General features: G+C 43.3%; 1 protein-coding gene across 3 annotated transcripts; it reads right to left on the minus strand.

Annotated features, from left to right (window-relative positions):
• Positions 1 to 529: 529 nt before the first annotated feature.
• Positions 530 to 22376, minus strand: ASH2L (ASH2 like, histone lysine methyltransferase complex subunit). Of its 3 annotated transcripts, none has more exons than XM_035139624.3 (17): positions 22217 to 22376; positions 20989 to 21058; positions 19168 to 19313; positions 16582 to 16670; positions 15604 to 15698; positions 13818 to 13913; positions 12733 to 12828; positions 11906 to 11981; positions 10772 to 10789; positions 7817 to 7910; positions 6112 to 6329; positions 4552 to 4719; positions 3889 to 4082; positions 3310 to 3402; positions 3127 to 3225; positions 2467 to 2526; positions 530 to 750 (listed from the first exon to the last, which is right to left on the minus strand). In XM_035139624.3, exons 1-17 carry the CDS (start codon positions 22351 to 22353, stop codon positions 643 to 645), a joined length of 1857 nt encoding a protein of 618 aa, XP_034995515.1. In that variant the 5' UTR covers positions 22354 to 22376; the 3' UTR covers positions 530 to 642. The 3 variants fall into 3 exon arrangements, with proteins under 3 accessions (XP_034995515.1, XP_034995517.1, XP_088513672.1); XM_035139626.3 differs by lacking the exon at positions 22217 to 22376 and adding an exon at positions 21717 to 22067; XM_088657546.1 differs by lacking the exon at positions 10772 to 10789.
• Positions 22377 to 22666: the final 290 nt, after the last annotated feature.

Genomic DNA, 22666 nt, shown 5'->3' on the forward strand with positions numbered 1-22666 from the left:
ACACACAATAACAGTTTGAAACAATTTTTTAAAAATAAAAACACAAGTAAAAAGCAGTTTAAAAGAATGCAAACAGAACGCTCTGCTGGGCAGCAGCAGCCCTTTTGTAGCCTGTCAGGCCCCACCCCAGGCCTGGTGGAGAGAGGCAGGAGCAGGACCCTCAGATTCTCAGCAGGGATTCCTCCACCACCAGCAGCAGCATTCAGAGTCTAGTATTGAAATCATACAAGTTCCTCCTCCCCCTTTCCCTTCTACTGTGACTTCACTTTGCAGCTCAGGAATTTATGTCTGAACAAACTCCTATCATTCTGACTGAAGGATGCATCTACGTCTGATAAATGGGACTCCTCTAGTGCAGCACTGCCCCACTACAACTGGGGCTCGTACCAAAGCGTTGCCGTGTGTGCTGCTCCTGTTCAAGATTCCCACCGGCCAGCTATGTCCCACCAGGATACTCTATCTCCCATCCCCATTTTCAGCCAGCATTCCACTGGAGGTTTTAGAGTGTGGCAATTAGTCCAGAAATAAATAAATAAAACCAAACCAAAATTTATTTCTTTTCCACTTTACATCTAATTATACTGTTTATTTTTTTTGTAAAAACAAAAAACAAAAACAAAAACCCAATATATACAATGTATTTCAAGGTTCCCAAGGTGGACTGCGCCTTCCATCAACTTCTGTTTCTACATGGTAGAGGACATCTGCCAGAGTGTGTTCTACCACAGCGACCCAGCCCATGTCGCTGATCTGTGGAGAAGGAAGAGGGGTGGGAGAGAAGAAGTCAGTCATCTCAGGGAACCTGTCTTGTTGCGTTACAACTCCAGCCATCCCTGACCATGTTGGCTGAAACTCAATGGAAGTTGAAATCAAACGTCCATAGTTTATTTTGAACTTTTTATATTCTGCCTTTCCATTAATTAAGCATCTAATGCGGCTTGCACATCAATGACATCAAATTAACCAAACGTTCTGGTGAAAGTAAAACTAGATGATAAAAAAGGCAGTGGCAGAAGACCGATGGGCCATCCATTTCCAATGTTATTTAGTATCTGTATGAAGGCACTAGAAGTGATCAGCAGGGGAACTGGGGCAAAGGACCACCTGGTGACTATCAGCTCTATTTTTCTGCCACAATATCTCCATCAGAATTGGCCCTGGATGCCTTGGACCAGGGTCTGGATGCAGAAATTGGCTGGGGGGGGGGGAGAGATTGAGTTTGGATGCCAGGAAAATGGAGGCTCTGTGGGCAAGTGGCTCCCATGACTGAGAAACAGGCCCGTTGCAATGGGGATTTGAAAGAGTAATGGAGATGAGTAGTATTTTGGCCTGCATGCTCCAGGTTTCTGCATCAGGTGCAAAGAACATGTGCAGATCTTGCAACTTCCATCATTTCTCGATGAATGGGTTATGCTGGCAGCAGATGATGGGAAGGCCTGTTGCACACCTACCCTGGCAAAGCCCAAACTTTTTCCCCTGCCAGGTGGTAACTGAAATGGGATTCTTAAAACTATTGGACTCCAATGAGTGTTCCTCTAAAACGGGGGGGGGGGGGCAACTCCCGAGAGACTGTGATTAGCTTTCAGCATTAAAATCTGGTGATGATCTACCCCCATTTTTGGGGGGGGGGGTTAGGTGAAAGTTGTTGAGCTGAGGAAAGGGAGCCAGAGATCGACCCATGATCTACCAAAACCTTGCCGGGATCTACCAGTAGATCCCGCTCGACCTGTTGGGACATCTCTGCTCTAAAACAAGCATTGATAATCCAGATGTTTCTGGACTCCCAACTCCCGTTGGCCAGAGCAGTTGAGGACAGTGAGAGTTGAGGTCCAGCAACACAAGGAGGGGCCTAACCCTACAATGAAAACTGCTTGCCACAAACACACACTCTTTGAGGTCAAGGGAAGAGCTTGTGCTTCTTTTAAGGTGGCAATTCAATCATAATCCAGAGCTAATTTTGCTCAGTGTTTCCGAAGTGCAATGCAGTATGGATTGTATCCAACTAGCATTTACTTGGAGCAAAACGCACTGAAATGAATAGGCCTACATTAGCCATACATTTTCATGGGTCTACTCTGAGCTTGACTGCATCTTTATGTACACACAGGAGTTCTGCATGGCTGAGCGAGTTATTGGCTACAGAATCTGGAAACTGCCACAAGTCCTTGGAATCAAGCTCCAATTATAGGTTTCTAGCTCTCATGACAAATGCTTAGGAACATGACATGGTGTGGGATATTGTTTCATTTACCACATATCGCTCCCTTCATCCCTGTAGCTCTACATCCTTGGTCTAATTCACATATTTTACTCCTACTGCTGAAATTTAGGTTTCTGGGTCAGTGAATCTGGGGATCTTTTTTTAAAATAAACACATAGAATCTTAGACTTTCAACACACAAAGACTTGAAGTTTCCATTGTCCAAGAAAGTCACATGTCAAAATCATTCTGATATTTCTACTTACTGGGCGGTAACTGATATCTCTTGGTGGGTATTTGAAGTAGGGTCCAAAGTTTATAGAAACCTATAAAAGGAAAAGGATCCAGCTTAGTGCTATTGGGGGGAAATGGTGCTATGAAAGACACCTAGATGACAAGGATACTTTACAGAAATTTTAACAGGATCGGTGAGTCTGGATAACTGCTAGTAAAATAGGAAAATGAAGAATTGGGGGGGGAGAGGGCAAGAAGACAATTAAGCATAATTTAAATACCTCCTTTAGGGAAGCTGAAGGAAAAGAACCAGTGCTAGTCTTGAAGCCAAAAAGTGACAAAGATCTCCATGCAGGCAAGAGAGCAGGTTGGTAGAGGAACAGGACCCTCCCACTGGCATAGAAACCAAATGGGCAGCCAGAGGAGAGTGTATCCCAGGGGCCAGGCCCCTTAGCCCTTGGCACTGGTCTAAACAGGTGGTGAGGAAGAGGCCAGGGAGAATCTGCACATTAGCACATTAGCACCTGGACCTGTCAACTGTGAAAAGCTTGGAACACCTGCTTACCACAAGCACATAGCTAATGTTCATGCCAGTGTGGGCCTGGTTTTTGTTAAGGATCCAAACGACACTCTTTGTTTCAAATCCAAGAGTTATCAGATGAACTCATGATCAGCCTTCCACTGGTACATACCGTGCAGCCTTTATACAGAGAGACGGCAGGGAAATAAACACCTTCAAAAATATCTTTGTATGCAACTCCTTGGCTGGCACCATTTTTATAGAAGATTATCTGAAAAGAGACAGACAGAGATCACACAAGGAGGCTTGCACTCCTCCTTTAGGGGACAGGGCTTGCATACAAACGCCAACTTACTTGGCTTCCGTGAGCTTGTTTTAAACTCTTCTCAGCTTTATCCACGAAGTCCTTCTCTTCGAAGTACAAGTAGCTTTTGAACTTGATCAAAGCCTAAGAAGGTAAGCAGTGGAGTAGGACAAACACCTTAGTCAAGGCACAAAAATGCAACTAAAATAGTGAAACACAAACACAGGTTATTGAGGTAAAAAACCTCCACGCTTGCCAAATCCTGTGTGGAACTCAAGACACTTCAGTGAGATGGTCCTTGCTGTTTATGACAGACTCGGAGGCTGAGGTGGTAACACCAGGAATGCACAATGGGACTGTGAGAAAAGCAAGGCAAGGCAAAAACGAAAAGTGTGTGTACTTGAATAGATGGACCACCAAAAAGGGCTACATTCTGTACCTTTCCCATTCAGCCTCTTTGCCATGAAGCAGAAGGATCTAGTCCAATTTGTATTAGAGGTTAGTAAGAGACCGGAGGAGTCTACTATAATAGCTTATTATAGTATATGTATTCTCAGGACAGATCACATAGTGATAAAGGTCAAAGCTTGGCTGAAGTCTCCCCTTTAAAAGAGCACACCCCTTCCTTACCTTATCTTTGTAAGTATCTGGTAACGATTTGGCAGTTTCGGTTTCATCTGGAAGGCTGATAAAAAAACCAAGCACGTCTCCCTGGCCGTAGCTTGAGGAATAATGTTTACCAATTGACTGGTGGAACTTTGTGCCTTTCTTGCTGCGCCAGGAGTAACTAAACTTGTCATAGCCAAGGGGAGCTTGAAGGTTTCCTGTGGAAAACCGGAGGTTCACAATAAGGTACCTGCCTGGACTTACATGCTATCTATATATAGTCAGAGGTCTCCTGGGAAGGGGGAGCAGGAACAAAGACAAAACGTTATTGCCAATTCCTTCCTGGGCAGGGAGGTGGTGGTGCTGGCCCAGATTTCCTTGCCTGCAGCGATGTACCATGGCAGCCCTGCTGTGAGGGCAAGCAGGCAGGCAGAGGAGTCATGCCTCGGTCCCCCGAGGACTGCCATTGTGTTAGCTGCACTGATGCAACAGACCTTTGGAGATCCTAGAATGGATCCCACAGCGAGGCTTGAAGGCCTATGATGCAGCAACCTTACTCAGCAGGCCTGGTAAGCGCCAAGATGGGAGACCATCTGGGAACCTTAAACACATTGCCTTGAGTTCTATGATGAGAGAAAGGCCAGGTACTAAATGTCAGTAAATAAAGTGCAGGGGCGTCGGGCTTACCTAGCGGCTGAGACCAACCAAGCCTGGCGGCCGTTTCAGGAGGCATCTCATCCACAGAGATCTCAAAGTACCAGTCTCCTTTCCGCACTCCATGTGAGGCTCGTACCATGGAGTAGCCTTTTTCTCCTATGACTGTCAATCTGTCATCTGAGATCTTCAATTGGGGAGCTGCAGTTGTTGGAATAAATAATAATAAAATTATTTTTACCCCACCCATCTGACTGGGTTTCCCCAGCCACTCTGGCGACTTCCAACATATATAAAAACATACTAAAACATTAAACATTAAAAAGCTATCCTATACAGCGTTGTCTTCAGATGTCTTTTAAAGGTTATAATCTCCTTGACATCTGATGGGAAGGCATTCCACAGGGTCGGCACCACTACCGAGAAGGCCCTCTGCCTGGTTCCCTATATCTTCACTTTTTGGAGTTAGGGAGAAAGAAAGAATACTTAAAGCCTTCTGCATGTTTAAAATATCAACTGTGAGCAAGTGAAGCACCAAGGACTGAAATGTTTTAAGATCTCTCCTCTTTGTTGCACCATCATCATCATGTCTTAGGGCAGGTTACAACAATTGTAAATTCAATATTAAACTCAGTGAAAACCAACTGCAGTCACAGGGGTAAGGTGGGTTGTGAAAACACAGGTCTCAGGTGTATTAATCAGAAATGATATAGTGAAGGTGCCAGGCACACCTCTCTGAGGAATTTCACAACCTAGGAGTTTCCACAGAAAATGCCCTTTCCTGAGCCACAACAACCCCTTAATTTCTGAGGGTGGTGGAACTACCAATAAGGCCCCCTCTACTGATCTTAACACCTGAGAGGGTCTGTAGGAAAGAATGTTATCTTTCAGATATTTGGGGCCCAGGTCATTTAGGGCTTAAAACACTAAAGAGAAATGGGTTATATGAGTTTCAAAAGGACCTCCTGTCAGTAATCTGTCTGCTGTATTTTGGACCAGTTCAAGTTTCCAAGTCGTCTTCAAGGGCAGCTTTTAAAATTATGTGCAGAGCAAGGCTGTTTAAGGCCGTAGTCTTATCTGTGCACCTTGAGTCTATTCTTGTTGTTACTTGCAGACGGGTAGGGAGGCCGCAGATGCAGAGCTCAGCCCCCTTTCCTCTGCACTGTGTAACAAACTAAACTGCAGCACACTGTAGACCGAGACTTAAAGTAATGTGTGTGCACACAGACACCCCAGGGAGACCTTTGCCTCTGTTATAGGATGCAATTTTGAATCCTTCAGCTTCCTCTCAATGTGGGCCTCTCCAGCTTGGATATTTGAAGCAGAAATTGTCAGGGGATGGGCGCTGCCTTGTGACACCCAGCAGAGTCAAGTTAGGCATGCTGCCGTTATCAACATCATCATTGTAAATGCCACACAGACATGCAAAGTATGTAAGTCTGAAAAGCCTCTATGCAGAACACTCTTCTCTTGGTAGCCTGAAGCCTGTGGCAACACAGTGGTTAAGAAGCAGAGAATCTATTCCAGTTTTGCACCAGTGCCACATCTCCTGCAGCCTTGACCTATATGTGTGGGAAGAGCTCTATTCCGTACCTCGGTCATGCAGAGCTAGAAGGACTCGTTCGTATAGGCAGGCTCTGTAGAGATCTCCAGGAATAGGCTTGCCTGCCCAGCAGTCTAGCTCTAGCTTCTCTGGGTCAGGGGCATGAGGGTCAGGCTCAGCCAAAATGTAACGGTATCCATCTTTATTAAAGGGGTGTTCCAATGGGTACCCGTGAGGCGGAAGACGCTGGGCGGAGAACATAGGATCACTGGGAAATGGAGAAAGAGGCATTGAAAGTCTATGGAAGCGCAGCTGATGGGAGGTAAGAACAAGAAGTTGGTCATTCAACGTTTCTCCTCCCCGAGCCCCTGCCCTGCTTTTGCTATTACTTATATAGATGTAAGAAGGAAGGCCCCTAAGAGTGCATCATCAAATTTTTGGCTTTTCGTTTCAAGTAGCATGCTCAACACTGCAGGATGCTTCCCCCCAAATTACCAAGCAAACAACTGCAGCAAAGGCAGGCATGAAACAGAGCATATCAAACCCCAAAGATCACCTAAGAAAATATATACAGCACTTTTAAATTTGCAATTCATTGTATGATCTTTAGAATCACAGAATGCTTTGTATGATCTTTAGAATCACAAGACGGATGGCCATCCAAGTTCTGTTTAAAAACCTCCAGGGAAGGAGAGACCACCATCAGGCCCTGGAGATCTGAATACATTTAAAATAGCTAGGTGTTCCCTTACTACCTCTTGTCCTATCTTGGGCTGCAGTTCCCTCCTTCCATCATTTATTCTGTTATCACCAGGTTGGGCATCTCTTTCCTTTTGGGTGAAGACAGAGACAAAGCAGGTGTTGAGTAGTTCCGCCTTTTCTCTGTCACCCAATAGCAGCTGTGGGGCCACCACTGAGAAGGCCCTGTCCTGTGGGCTTGCTAACTCAATTTATTTCACCAGTGGGCATACAAAGAACCTCAGGAGCAGATATTAGATCATAGGCAGTGCCAAATCATGGCAGATAGTCTTTAAGGGAATCTGGCCTCATCACAGTCCAACTGGTTCAAAAGGGTCATTCTATGCCAAATCACATGGTGCTATGTGCTCTCACACAACTCAGATTTTCTTCAATTTTTTAATGATTTAATCTGAAATTAATTTTTAAAGATTTTTTGGTCCAAAATTGGGCGCAGGATAATTTTTTGAAAATCTGAAGTGGTGAGAGCATGGTCAAGTATTAAAATCAGGTGATTTGGCGTGGTATGACCCTCAACCTACTACTGGTAGCATCTAGGGGGCTGCATTTTGCACCAGCTTGGCATTTTCTTTTATCACAGACTTTCCTCGCTTTTCTACTGTTTAAACTGAACCATATTGTGTAGTTTAGCACAAAAGCAATACACAACTGTAGTCAATAAATTATTGAAAAAGGTTAACATGGGGACAACAGTTACTCCCTTTCCCTGATTATTTGCATACTAAATGCAATCTCCTTTTTTCTTACCCAAATGGGCGGGGTACAAATAATAATAATTATTTGTTATTTATTATTATTAGAAGAGTTTTGATTTGATATCCCACTTTATCACTACCCTAAGGAGTCTCAAAGTGGCTAACATTCTCCTTTCCCTTCTTCCCCCAAAACAAACACTCTGTGAGGTGAGTGAGGATGAGAGACTTCAGAGAAGTGTGACTAGCCCAAGGTCACTCAGCAGCTGCGTGTGGAGGATAAAATAATAATAATAATAATTACCTCCTGGTTTTCTTGGTTGCACCTGTAGTCCCTCCATCTTGCTGCTTGCGTTTGGCTCCTCTTCCTTTCCCACTAGTTCCTGCCACAATACCCCCTTGGGGAAGAAAATGCCACAAACATGTCTGTCATTTGAAGATACAACTCAAAGAGAAAGAGAGAGAGAGAGAGAGAGAGAGAGAGAGAGAGAGAGAGAGAGAGAGAGAGAGAGAGAGAGAGAGAGAGAGAGAAACAATTCAACATTCCCTGGATGCGTTTGAATCTCAACAAAACCAGACATTGTTCAAGCAGAAGCAGAATTTTCGTATCTAAAACGGTTTACATTTTGTTTGCTTCTTGGACTGTACTAAGTATAGCGTCAATCAAAGTGGCATTTTGACTAAGACAGAAGAACCTTAACACATCAAATGTCACCAGGCATGTATTAATTTAAAAGCAAGTCATTGTCATCCCTTTTATGGAGATTCGAAACACATAAAATGAAAAAGGGAATTGAGTCAGTAAGGGAAGAGGAGGAACAAATAAGCTACAATCAGATTGTCATTCATTTCAACACTACACAAAATCAGTGCTCAAATCATGGGGAGAAAAAGTCAGGGGACCCTTAATGAAATCCACAACCCTTATACCATGGCGTCTTCCAGGTTTTGACAAAAAAGCCTTCCCATGACCTGGGCAATCTTCTAAAAACAATTACTATGGGTACCAACACAAAAGGTAAGAGGGCCACCCCCTCAGTCCCCCTGTGATTTGAGCACTGCACAAAATAGTTAAGATACACTTGGACACACGATCTCTGCATCAACTGTAAGCATCTGCCACTCAAAGACAGCAAACTAGAAAAACCAAAAGCACAAGATGTTTCTCTGCAGTGTTAGAAACGGATCGTTGGTGGTACCAACAGCTTGATAGTCCACGTGACTCTCCCCCTGCCCCTTCTTGTGCTTGTTTATCTATGGGCCTTACAGATATGTATGCAACATGTGTGTATGCCAGTGAAACAACAGCATCTACTTTGTGGGGGAAGAATTTGCAGCAATATTGGAGACTGAGGGCTCAGACCATTTAGGACTTGGAGAAGGTATAAACAGTTGTATACACTACAAAAAGCTGCTAACAAACTGAAAGGTGCCAAAGAAGATTGTCAAAGGAATCATACAAAAAAAATATTTAACTGTTGATTACCTGTACCGTAACATATTTTGGGATGGTTTTTACGAGAAATGAGACACAACCCATGTCTCCCTCTATGTGAGACTATAAAGCCTGTGTGCTCCCGAAAGTGTGACTCGGAAAGTACATGAATACATGACAGTAGTCTGGAAAGAGCTCAATCACAAGGCCAGGCCTGGACAACATAACAACCAAATGTTGGCCTGGCTCAGTGAAGACGCAAAAAGCAGCTATGGGCTCCTCTCTGAGACCCTGCAGGTTTGGCCTTACATGACGTGGGAATCAAGCCATCAGCTTCCAAACTGGTCACAATCGTGACACTTACTGCATCACATGGAGGAAATTCAGTGTTGCCACATGTGTGCCTGTCTCTTTTAATACCAGTTTTGGACTTGGTCACTGGAATGGAAGAAGTGACTGCTCAAGTGTTTTGTATCATGCTTATGTTCAGAGAGCGATTCCAATTCACTTGAGATGACTCTGAGTGTTGAACTGTTCTGGATTCATTTGAAGGGATGTGCATGAAATATGAGCATCAACAATAGACGTCTCCATTATGTACCCTTCCTGCTGAACCCAGAGCTAAAAGTTTTTTGTACTGCAGACAACCACCTTCAAACAGTAGCATAAGTTGCCATAACTACAAGTGTAGCAAGCTTTGAAATCAGTATCTCTCTAGAAATGGAGAATGCGGCCTCTGAAGGGTGTATTATATTTTGCACAACCATGGCTCATAATGCTTGTTCTAGCTTTCTAAACTTGGGTGAAAAAATCAAAACAGAGACCTTCCACTTTCTAACTATACAGTGCCCCTTCTCAATGTGAAACCAGGGAACCAGCTCTCTCTCAGCATGGCAGAATGGGAACCTCTTAGAAATGTAACTCTCCAGCATATGACTGGCTCCTATTCTAAAACTGTGAAAACAGCTTTCATTTAAAAAAAGCAAACTGGACTTTGGAATCATCATCGGGTTTGTACTCCAACCTTCCTTCAATGAGCTCTGAGCAAGAAACATTGAGGGGGGGGGTGAATTTTAGCCTCAAAACAATCTTGAGGAATAGGCTAGGCTGAGAGATTGGGACTTGTCACATGGAGCAGTGATTTAAGCCAAGGCGTCCTGAGCCTAAGAACAACAAACTCTCTCTCAGGACAACTTAGTTTACAGTGATTATAGTAAAGCTCACCAAATAAGCAAAGTAAAAACTGGTTGTCTGAATCCAAAAGTCAGTGTTAGCACAAACTTTGTTTTGGTTGTAATTGTTTTAACACCTCTAATTAGGCAGAAAACCAAAAGGTGCAAATGTTCAAATCAATTTCTTAAAAGCCATTTCCCCCATGCATTTCTTATTTATTTATGCTTACAGCTTGATTGTTTCAGCTCAAAATGGGCATCAATGTTTCCTTGCCCTGAAACAACCCTGTAGGGAAGATTATCAGTATTCCTATTTTACAGTTGCTGAGGCTGAAGAGCCAGGGACATCTCAAGGCCTCGCAACAGAGGCCAAGTGAGCAGAATAAAATAAACTTGGAGAAAATGTGGGTTAAGTGACGAGTGAAAGGCAGAATGTGACCTCTAAAGCTTTAGATGCTTCACATTAATGTGTAATTTGATGCGCCATTTTAACTGTTACTCCCATAAATGTATATGACAGCCTTGGGATTAATTATTTTAGCATGTAAAATGATTGGCAAACAAGAAAGGAAGGAAGGAAGGAAGGAAGGAAGAAAAGATTTTGTGAACCACAATACTTAAGTTTTTAAGAAGCTGAAAAGTAAATATTCACCTCCCAAAGAGGCTCCACCTGAAAGAACAGAAGTTGCACCATGTAGTTGTCAAGTTTTTATGAGAGAAAAAAGAAAACACCACAGCATGAAATGGAGATAAAAACACTTATATTAGCCCTGCACATTACCAGTCTGCAAAAGTTATTAGCCTGATTTTAATTTTTTCCCTGCTAACTTCTACCAAGTGAGCTGATAGAGGAGGGATGCATCTCTGCACCGTGAACCTCTTTGTGCTGGCAACAAATGAAAGGGCCAGTATGGGAATGCAGCAAACCCACAGGCAACAGGCAAGAGGCAGAGGGACTCCTCCCTCTTCCAGCAGCCCACCAACTCACTTGCACAGTATTCCTGCTAGGGTGACCAGGCAAGTTGCTAAATATCAGGAGAAGACACCCATCTATATTGAAGATCCTGAACAAGATCTGCAGTACTTTAGGCTCAGCTTACATGAAGCACAATCCTCCGGGAAGTTCGCCTGCACAGCCTGCTCTGAGATCAATGGGAGATGTGCAAGAACACAGCCATGCTAATTTTTTATAAAGAAAATCCAGATCAGAGTTGAGAAATTTCTAGCTTTTTGGATTTACAAATTCTTGAAAACATAGCTACATACAGTGAAATACAACCACAGATTCATTTTGCTAAATTTTGGGGGGCCAACTGGTCAAATTCAATATTCTTGGGGTATCTGTCAGCTAGTAAGACTGAAGTAGACTTATTGAGGCATATTAGTCAAATGAAATCCCCCTCAATCCCTCTCCCAGTAAGAATAAAAATGAACTCCACTAGTCTTATTATCCAAGCCTACATACACGGAACACAAATTTACATTAGTAACACTGATCTTTAAAGAAATCAGATACAATTAAATATAAATAATGCAACACAGAAACAGGATTAAGTGGGCTGTTTGCCACTTCTAGGGTATTCTCAAGATTAAGCTAGTTATGGCTGCAATCCCATGGATGCTACTGGAGAGTCGGCCCCATTGAATACAGTGGCACTTCCAAGGAAACATGCACAGGAATGCCATGTAAAGGCGATGCCATTTGAGCAATGAAGAAGCTGTTAGGGCTTGAGAATTTAAAATGTGCCATTCAGATTTCCCCACTTGGAAAAGAAAAGGAACTTGCCATTCAGACTTCCGGTGGTAGATACAGCACTGCTCTGTTTCTGGTTATCATATGCAGGGCCAATATTAGCAAGATCCTAAAAGAAGGAAGAATTAAATACACACCATTAAAAGTTACACGCCTTGGGCTGTTTGCATCAAATCTCACTGCTAAAGATTTGAGTATTTTCAAGATAAAGCAGGTCTTTTACAGCACAATCCCACCAGAGTAGGGACAGCACAACACTCCCAGAGTGTTGACTCCCAGAGTGTTGACTCTGAAGGAAATCCCACTGTATTCAATGAAAAAATCTTAGGATACAGCAAGCCCGCAACTTAAGCATATTTAACTTGCATGCATTCAGTTTTATGAACTTGGCAAAAAAAAATTAACAAAATTTTAAAAGGGGCGGAAAGGGGCCATGTGTCTGGGGAAAAACTTTGGCAATCCTACTTGCCATTGAACCCACTGTATTTTGACTATACAGTCATACTTCATGTTACGTCCTCTGTGGGTTATGTCCTTTCAGGTTGCGCTCCGTGCCGAACCCAGAAGTACCGGAACGGGTTACTTTCGGGTTTAGCGCGCGTGCATGTGCAGAAGCACAAAATTGTGCTTTGCGCAGAAGTGCTGAATCACAACCTGCGCGTGCGCAGACGCGGGTTGCGAACACTGCGGGTTGCGAACGTGCATCCCACACGGGTCACGTTCGCAACCCGAGCATCCACTGTACATGATTCTGGCTTTAGGCACAATTCCCATAATGTAACCCCCGCATGAGTTGCAGGCTTAGTGTGCTTTAAAAATGCATAAACCTTACTCAGTTTATTCCCAAGCACATGACATACCTGGTCTAAGAGTCCAAATTTGGGGTAATCTTCCTCTGGATCTTTGCTTCCTGGGTCTGGATGCTCTTTCACCAAGAACACGTCCCTTTCTTTACACTGGAGTAGAACATTCAAACAAAATCATGTGCTAATGGAACAGTCAAAAGTATCTGGGATGTTATGTAGTGTGGTTTTTTTCTGCCATGAAGACAGGCACTTATGGCGGCTGAGATAAAATAGAGGACGATTGAGAAGTTTATCTTTTAAAAATAAAGGGTACAGTAATGTAACAGGTATATTTTTAAACCAGTGGTTTGTTGTGTTGTTTTTTTTTAAAAAAATCAGCTTCTTAACCAAGTTTTAATAAAAAAGAAATTTGCAATTTTGTTATGTCCCACTTCATACGTACGTTTGAAATACATTCACGAGCACAATTCAAAATGTTAGTGCTAATCTTTAAAGCCTAAACAGCCTTGGCTCAGTATACCTGAAGTAGCATCTCCACTCCCATCGTTCTGCCCAGACACTGAGGTCCAGCACCAAGGGCCTTCTGGCAGTTCCCTCATTGCAAGAAGTGAGGTTACAGGGAACCAGGCAGAGGGCCTTCTCGGTAGTGGCGCCTGCCCTGTGGAACGCCCTCCCGTCAGATGTCAAGGAAATAAACAACTCTCTGACTTTTAGAAGACATCTGAAGGCAGCCCTGTTTAGGAAAGTTTTTAATGTTTGATGTTTTATTGTGTTTTTAATCTTCTGTTGGGAGCAGGGCCGTAGCTAGGGTGTGGCGAGGTGGGCCCCCGCCAGGGGCACAGGCGATGGGGGGGCATGCAAAATCGGCTAAAAAATATGCCCATAAATATAAATATCAATTATTGTCTCATAAGAAATGGTTTTAAACAGAAGGTGAACTGAATGGGTGGAGTGGGGGGTTGGAGGAGAGGCGAAAAGAAGAGCTAATTTGTCGGTGGCTAGGCGGCGCAATCTGGACGGTTCTGCCAGGGGTGCAAAATCACCTAGCTATCGCTCTGGTTGGGAGCCGCCCAGAGCGGCTGGAGAAACCCAGCCAGATGGGTGGAGCATTAATCATCATCACCACCACCATGACTTACCATTGTTTTTACAATATTATTCGGCCAAGTCATCTTCCCTGGTCTTTGTCGTGTCGTCATACACTCCCAATACTTATCAATGAATGGTATAATATCCTGTTTGAAATCAAAGGCAAAAAAGGCAGAATATTTTATTAAACAGATAAAATGGGGTTTTGGGGAGAAATTTGGTAATCTATACCAGTGGTTCCCAATCAGCTAAGTACTGAGGACCCCGTTTTTCAAACGTTAAGCCATGGACCTCCTACTTTTGAAAATTCTGATATCTCTATGGTAGTTTTTGTTATGTGAATGGTGCCACAGACCCCCTGGGTGGATTACACAGACCACCAATTGGGAATCACCAATCCACATGATTATCTACTGGTACTTATTTCTAGCATTTTAGCAATTAGTAAAGAAGGTAGGCTTCCCAAAACTTTTTTTGAAATGACAGAAACAGTAAAATTGATGGATATCTGGAGAGTTAAGCACCCATTTTAAGAAACAGCAGTGTGTAATATTAGTGGGCAAAGATTAAATAACATGAACTAAATTCACCAATTCCATGAAAGCTTACTGCAGTGTGCATAACTTGCAGCGTATAATCTGTGTTTTCCAATGCAAAAGGCACATTACTGATGAAGGCACAGTTAAGAACCAAGGCCTTTGACAGTTTCCACAAACTAAAATAATGGAGATAATGAGGCTCTCTGTGAGGATAGCAAACGTACATACAAAATACAGTGGAACCTCGGTTTTCAAACATCTTGGCCATCGAATGTTACAGGAGCCAAACGCCGAAAACCCAGAAGTGAATGCTTCCGTTTTCGAACATGCCTTGGAAGTGGTGCATGCTCTAGTTATCTCCCGCTTGGACTACTGCAATGCACTCTACGTGGGGCTACCTTTGAAGGTGACTCGGAAACTACAACTAATCCAGAATGCGGCAGCTAGATTGGCGACTGGGAGCGGCCGCCGAGACCACATAACACTGGTCTTGGAAGACCTACATTGGCTCCCAGTACGTTTCCGAGCACAATTCAAAGCGTTGGTGCTGACCTTTAAAGCCCTAAATGGCCTCGGTCTAGTATACCTGAAGGAGCGTCTCCACCCCCATCGTTCTGCCCGGACACTGAGGTCCAGTACTGAGGGCCTTCTGGTGGTTCCCTCGTTGCGAGAAGCCAAGTTGCAGGGAACCAGGCAGAGGGCCTTCTCGGTGGTGGCGCCCACCTTGTGGAATGCCCTCCCATCAGATGTTAAAGAGAAAAACAGCTCCCAGATTTTTAGAAGACATCTGAAGGCAGCCCTGTTTAGGGAGGCTTTTAATATTTAATAGATTATTTTATTTCATTTTTCTGTTGGAAGCCGCCCAGAGTGGTTGGGGAAACCCAGCCAGATGGGTGGGGTATAAATAATAAATTATTATTGTTATTGGAAGTTGAACGGCTTCTGAGGCACATTTCTCATTTTTCCCCCATTGAATTTGCCGACAGCCCTTTGATCCTCGGTTTTTGAATGTTTCGGAAGTCAAACGGTCTTTCGGCATGGATAACGTTCAAAAACCAAGGTTCAACTGTACAAGGATAGGATTTAGTTTTCACTGATATGGCACACCTGTTTTGAACTGTACCATTTCATGTGGAAGATAAAGGGTTGCATAACCATCCTCCACAGGCAAAAATTCCCTCCGGAGGAAACCTGCTCTCTGCGAGATGAGTTCTAACTTTGCTGTCCCCTAAATTCTTCCACATGCTTCAAAGCATACAGCATGCCAAGAGCTACAGCTGTGAAAATTAACCCCTACCTTATCTTTTGAAAACATTGTTTTCGGGTGTTCATCTTGGGTCCTCGATTGCCATGTTAAGTTTGCCAGTGCACTAAGACACATTTCCTTCAGATCTTCAGGGAAAGAACAGATACAGAAATGAAGCAGGCTATCTTTGGCTGCACTGCACAAGCAAAACATACTACTATGACGGAAACATCAGGTGATGAAAAGGTTCTTGGTGAACTGGGAAGGATGCAGAGGGCTGGTGAAATAGTTTGTCAGGAAAGGAGCAATCGGGTGGGCTACAAATCTTATAGCTCTGGGCAATGTGGAATTTCTTCCAAATGCAGCAACTACAATGCCGGGTCAGATGAGAAACCCTTCAAGCTCTCTTTGCTTTTGGCAATTAGCTAGATGTCTCCCAGAATGCCACACATAACTCACAATGGAAGATTCGAAATTGTTCAAAATGGCATAAAGGCCGGACATAAGGGCCATGGCTCATTTGACTCTTCCTGTGAACAATTTTTATATAAAATCAACAAGGAGAGAAAAGAAGGTAACCAAAACACTCAATATTTAAGTGAAATCAGAGTTTTTAGTGGCCCAGCTTTAGAAGAATTTGGAAACTTATTCATGAGGCATTTTAGAATCTGCTGCATTTGGTAGAGACTTCAAGGTAGCATATTAGAATTGGGTATCAGCAGCTTTTGGCAACATGGTCTTTGATTCATATCATAAAACCTTTCACCCTGGTTAACTGAAATCATTTCTAGCCAAGGATTTTTGAGATTCAACAGGTTAGCGGTCTGCCATGAAAGAGGATATTCTCACAGTTATATTGAAGACTGTCATATACATAATGAGAAAAGGTGAAATCATGATTTAGCAAGTTTATATGCATGCTAGGGATGGCGGCTACCCTAGATAATCCTGCCCTTTGAAGGTTAGATACTTTGAAGTATAGGAACAATTAAAAGACAATACACTTTCATTTTCCCCTTGCTTGCTTACTTGCTTGTTTTCTTAAGAAGTATGTATTCCCACTGTGATGACAAATATTGCAATGGAAACTGTAGTTGGTCATAAAAGGCAGACAGGCTCTGAAAAACAAAAATGCAGTGCTCCTTTTCTTACTTTACAATAAGTAACGAGTACTGGCTTGTGACAGAAGAATAAAATCCCCATCGATTTTTATATAATTAGAGCTAACAATGCTAAAGAATTTAAGATGAAAAACAACCTTAAAACCTCCCCACCCTATTTTTAACCACTCTTGAAGTTTGGGTTCCAGAGTGAGTTTGAAGTGTCTAGAGAGGCAGAACTAAGAAACAAAATACAGTACAGTATATCAAACTTTCATGCAACTTTCCCACAAAGACACTGAAATATAGCCTAATCTATGCATAATGCTCTTCAAATTATGGCCCATATTCAACTTCTTCCCATTTTAGCCGTAATCCCACCCCCAGATCCTTCTAAAAACAGCAGCTAAGGAAGCCACCACAAAAGGTGAATAGGCTGGCAGCCCTCTCCCCAACCTCTGTGTAGGTCAAGCACTGATCTACAATCTACTTAAGATAATGTACTTGCATTTAAATATTCCAGATATTGGGGAAGGGCAGTAGCTCAGTAACAGGCTCTACTTCACATGCAGAAGACGTCGGTTTCAATCCCCGGTAACTCCTGACATATCCCCTGCCTGAAACGCTAGCGTGTTGCTACCCAGTATAGTCAATACGAAGCAAGTGGGCCAATGGTATAAAGGCAGCTTCCTGTGTTCCAGGTCTAAGCAAGTGCCAAGACTCAATGCAACAAAGAATTCCCACCTCAAGCCCTCAAGAGAGACTGCACAGTGACCTTGGGGGTTCCTATCTTTCAGTAGAGCCTGCAGACTGGCTCACTTGCTTGAGCCACCTGAAGCCCCCTGCTTGGCTAACCTCACTTTTTGTGCATGAAAGTTGCTGCATTGCAGTGCAAAGTTGGAAAAGAATGGCTTCAAATGATGGAGCTGGAAGATACTAACTTTGTGGGACCAATCTCTCCAATTCACATCAAGTTAGCTGAGTATATGGCCTACAAATCAGCTTTAAGACCAGTTCATTAAAATTCACACAACTACAAAAATATTTTTCAAGCCCCACTTTGTTTATTGACTCCGTGGAATGTGGCAATTCAGCTCAACCTCTTTGGCTCCTTTTATTTAGAATGAGCCAGCAAAATAGCCTTTGCTTGCTCAGTTTAAGTCAAGGTTGTCAGCATTTCAGGGAAATACCAGCAAGCAAATAGAAGTTCAATTTTTCATGGAATTTAAAAAATATGTAAATATCCAAGACTGTTATTCATAAAGAGTATATTCGGGAGAACTGAAATAGATGGGTTTTCTCAAATTAAGTAGGTTAAGTGCTGTGTTTGGCACAATTTGTTTTACTTCACAGGTCTGTGTGTGCTCGATGCTACACAAACAGAGAGAAGCAATGTCCTTGCCACAGTTCATTATGCAGCAAGTTCATCAGGCAGCAGAGTATTAAAAGAAATCATAAAACTAATGCCTACAAAATAATGTTTGCTGCTTCACAAATCACATGCCAGCCAAGATGAAACCAAGGTTTTAGCTTAAGGTTAAAGTAATTGAAAACATATAAATGAGTGGATATTGTGTATTTCTTTCACAAGCTGAGGGTTGGAAGAATTCTTGGGCAAGCCTGCAGTTTAACCACTTGATATTTACTGGCACCATGAACTATTCAATAACGTTCAGCCTGGACATCAAGAAAATGACATGCAAAACTCAACAAAACAGAATCAAAGTTTTGTCTAAGAGATTAATATTTCTGTGTAGAAAATCAGTTGCTACTGTGTTGTTGTTTTCTCTTTTTATTTCTTACAGTGGAAAAATCATTTATCATATATTAGTCTTTTGGTGTTTACGTTGAGAATACCTTGCTGTGCACGTATTCGCAAAAAAGCTATTAAGGCATATGGCTAAAAAGCAAGAGAGAGATTCAGAAATAGGATTTCTAAAGTCAGCATAACCCAGTGCATGGCTACTTGGGAGAAGGTATCAGTATTTTCAATGGAGCTTTCTCATAGGTAGGTATAGGACTGAAGCCAATGAGCAGTATTCCATGCAATACTATAATGAACATTCCATCTGCACAAGCATTGCAGCTTGCCAGACAAAACAATCTCCCCTCTCCTCCCCCCATGCATTGTTCATGAGAGGCATGGGGAAGCCCTATGATGCAAGCGGACGTCCTCACACCAGTCTTGTTAGGTGAATCCTGCCCAGTGCCTTAGGTAGCATTTTTCTTTATGGCTAGCAGTTTTGAGAGAGAAAACTAACGCTCTGCTGTCATAGAAAATTAAAGCCCCATTGATTTCAGTGGTGCTGACTTCCAAGTAAATACACTTAGAAAACGATTAGGTAGCTGAGCTCATACTGCCCTCTTCTGGAATTACAAAACTTTTCATACAGAAATTGACAGAACATTTAGAAAGTTCTTTAAGATGTGTGTATTAGAAGGACCAAACTAGAATCCGAGTACAAACAGGAATCACATGGCTCAAAATGGAGGAAAAACTGCAAATACTACATACGTGGTATCAATGCCAAATGTTTCTGCCGTAAACCATTTGGTGCAAATTCCACACTGCAGCTCAATTTCTCCCAGCTGTCGTCCGTTCTCTTCATCTACTGAGCCGGTCTGATTATCCATAACTTCAGAACTGTCGCCAACACCCTCCTGTAACAACATTAGTGCAAGCGTACCAAAGGAAGAACTAAGAATAACATCTATTATGCTTTTATCCCACCCTTCCTCCATGGAACCTGAAGTGGTATATCCTCACAACAACCCTATGAGGGAGGTTAGGCTGAGAGATCCAAAGTTACTTCATGAACTGTATGGCTGTGATTTCTACAGTCTTAGTCCAACACTAATGGACACATTTCAATGCCTCTTGCTAGGCTAGTTTTGCCAGAATGGAAGACACAAGTTTTGACATTAATCTCATTTAAGAACAATTGCAACAAGAATGGGCTTTTTAAAACATTAGTTTTCCATGATACAGAAACACGAGATCACTTCTACATCTTGGTACAATAAGCTTCCTTTCCCAAACTGAAGGCAGCCCTGTTTAGGGAAGTTTTTAATGTTTGATGCTGTACTGTTTTTAATATTCGGTTGGAAGCCGCCCAGAGTGGCTGGGGAAACCCAGCCAGATGGGCGGGGTATAAATAAAAAATTATTATTATTATTATAAAATATTATATTATTAATTTGTTTAAATTCTGGTTTTTAACAACTTTGTAACTGTAAAAAATAATTGTAAGTCGACTAGAGATTGCCCTATGTTAAGATGCGATTACTGTATATTCCTGCATATAAGACTACTTTTTAACCCGGGAAAATCTTCTCAAAAGTCGGGGGTCGTATGTCTTATACTGCGAGTATATCCCAAACTCTATATTTTAACTGGAAAAGTTGGGGGTCGTCTTATATGTCCAGTTGTCTTATACGCTGGAATATACAGGTATTTAATTTTCTAGTCACTTAAGTGGATGGAAAACAAACAAGCAGCAAAAACACGATGTGTTCTCCAAACTATATAGTGAAGTAAGAGCAGAAAACTTTGTGGGTAAACTTTGATCACACCAGTCCTACAGAGGCAAAGGAATTCACTTTGTCTAGGTTTGCATTAGCATTCCACATTGAAATAATTTTCCACCCTGGGATAGGAATACAATGATCCACTTTAGCCCACTATCCAGGAGCAGTAAAAGACAAATATGTTGCACTTCAAAGAAAGGTGGCCAAATTTTACCAAATTTCTGAGTTATCAGTTATTAAAAACCAGTACGAAGCATGTTACAACAGAAAGTGTTGGTTCAAAGAAACCCCACCATGAACACTGCATAATTCATCTGATACACAGATTGGACAGGGGTAAGCAATATGGAATCTCAAACCCTCCTACCACCCCAGTATGCTGTTATCCTTCTGGTTAAAAGGCAATCTGCCAATAAGTCAAAATTCTCATCTTTAAAACCTTCTCATCTTCTCCCACTCCTTTATAATAGCCATGTTGTTCCTTTGCAACACAACTCATCAGCAATCCCTAAGTAGTGCATGAGATTTGTGCAATGAATATTTTGCTTTACTTTTGGAGAGCTTAAGAACATGCCTTCCCTTCCTTCACCGACTACAAAATAGTCTGACAAGCATGACGATGACTGACGCTTTAATCATGTCAGAGGCTCCTTTAACAGGCTTTGTGGGTGCATGACTGTTCTGTGGTGCCCAATATGACATCCAGGGACTAAAAGACTACCTCCAAATCACCAAATAGTTTATTAACAGGGCACATAGCTTTTCCCATGCATGTGGTATCCCAGCAGAGGAGATTCAGTTCACATACCAGTGCATCCTTTCCACTGGAAGATTCCGTCTCCATGGTGGCAGTGACATCAGCCAGGGATGCATCCCCCCTGAAGGACACAGAAAGTCATCATCATGTTTAGTACACTTTTTATGCATTGTAGAATCACAGAGTTGGAAGGGACCTGGACGGTCAATGCAGGAATCTCAGCTAAAGCATCCATAACAGATAGCCACCCAACCTCTGCTTTAGAACTTCCAAGAAAGGTTGATATGCAGGCAGCTATGAAAAGAACATACATTAAAAAAGAAAGGCGCACACAAAACTACTGCTTTTGAATTATGGTGCTGGAGGAGACTCTTGAGAGTCCCATGGACTGCAAGATCAAACCTATCCATTCTGAAGTAAATCAGCCCTGGAAGGACAGATCCTGAAGTTGAGGCTCCAATACTTTGGCCACCTCATGAGAAGAGATGAGAAGAGACTCCCTGGAAAAGACCCTGATGTTGGGAAAGATTGAGGGCACAAGGAGAAGGTGACGACAGAGGACGAGATGGTTGGACAGTGTTCTTGAAGCTATGAACATGAGTCTGACCAAACTGCGGGAGGCAGTGGAAGACAGGAGTGAACAGGGCCAAGAGAATGGCAGGGTGAGCACATGCCACATGGATGACAGAGCAAGCTCATTTCCCGCTGCTCCAGAGGGCAGGACCCGAACCGACGGATTCAAATTGCAAATAAGGAGATTCCAACCATAACTTTCTGACCGTGGGAGGTGCTCCATCAATGTGGAACCAACTCTCTGAGAGGGTGGCAGGCTCTCCTTCACTGGAGGCTGGATGACCATCGTTGAGATTCCTGAATTGCAGGAGGGTTGGAACAGATGACCCCTGGGGGACCCTTGCGACCCTGCAATTCATGGCTGAACTTGGAATGAACTCTCTTGCTCAGGTAAAGCCCCATTCCTGGGGGGGGGAGTGTAGAAAGCTGGCGCCTGCACGCAGTATGAACACCGGGAGGGAAGCAGCAATGGGGTTCTGGGTTCAACAACAGAGCCTGCGAAAAAGCACCAGGGGAAATTGCTGCAAGGTTGGGGCGGCCAGAAAGGCGGACGCAGCTGATTGGGCAGGACGGCACCGCTCTAACCAATGAGACGGAGGCCCGAGAACCTCGACCAATAGGAGCAAGCGGCGGGAGCCGCGGCTCCCTAGCCAATAGCAGCGGCGTTGCCCGCTTTTCTCTCTCAGCCGTTATCGCCGGGCCTCACCCGGTCTCGGAGTCCCCTGTCCCCTGCTCCGCTGACCCAGAGGCCTCCCCGGTCGTAGATTCCGGAGCCGCCGGAGGAGTAGCCTCTTCTTCTCCTCCCTCGTCTGGCGCTGAAGCCGCCGCTCCCGCCGCCGCCATATTCCTGCTGGAAACAGGCTCTCGCGAGAACTCCTGCCGGAACTCTCGTGAGATACTCTCCTACTGTAACGCTCCCCCCCACTTTCCTTTATATTAAAGGGGCAACGTCACGCTCGTTTTCTTAAACGGGCGATGCCGATCCACTGCGGGCTTGCTGGGAAGTCTGTGGACTTTTCATGGGGAGAGAGGGATAGTGAAGAATTGCCACAGCAATTACACTATAGCGAGCCCCCCCTCCCCGAAATGTATTAATATTATATATTTATTAATATCCCGTCTTTTTCCGTGTTAGGGACTCAAGGCGGCTAATCGA

The sequence above is a fragment of the Zootoca vivipara genome, chromosome 14, assembly GCF_965207765.1.
Source record: "Zootoca vivipara chromosome 14, rZooViv2.hap1.1, whole genome shotgun sequence".
In the NCBI taxonomy this organism is placed as follows: Eukaryota; Metazoa; Chordata; class Lepidosauria; order Squamata; family Lacertidae; genus Zootoca; species Zootoca vivipara.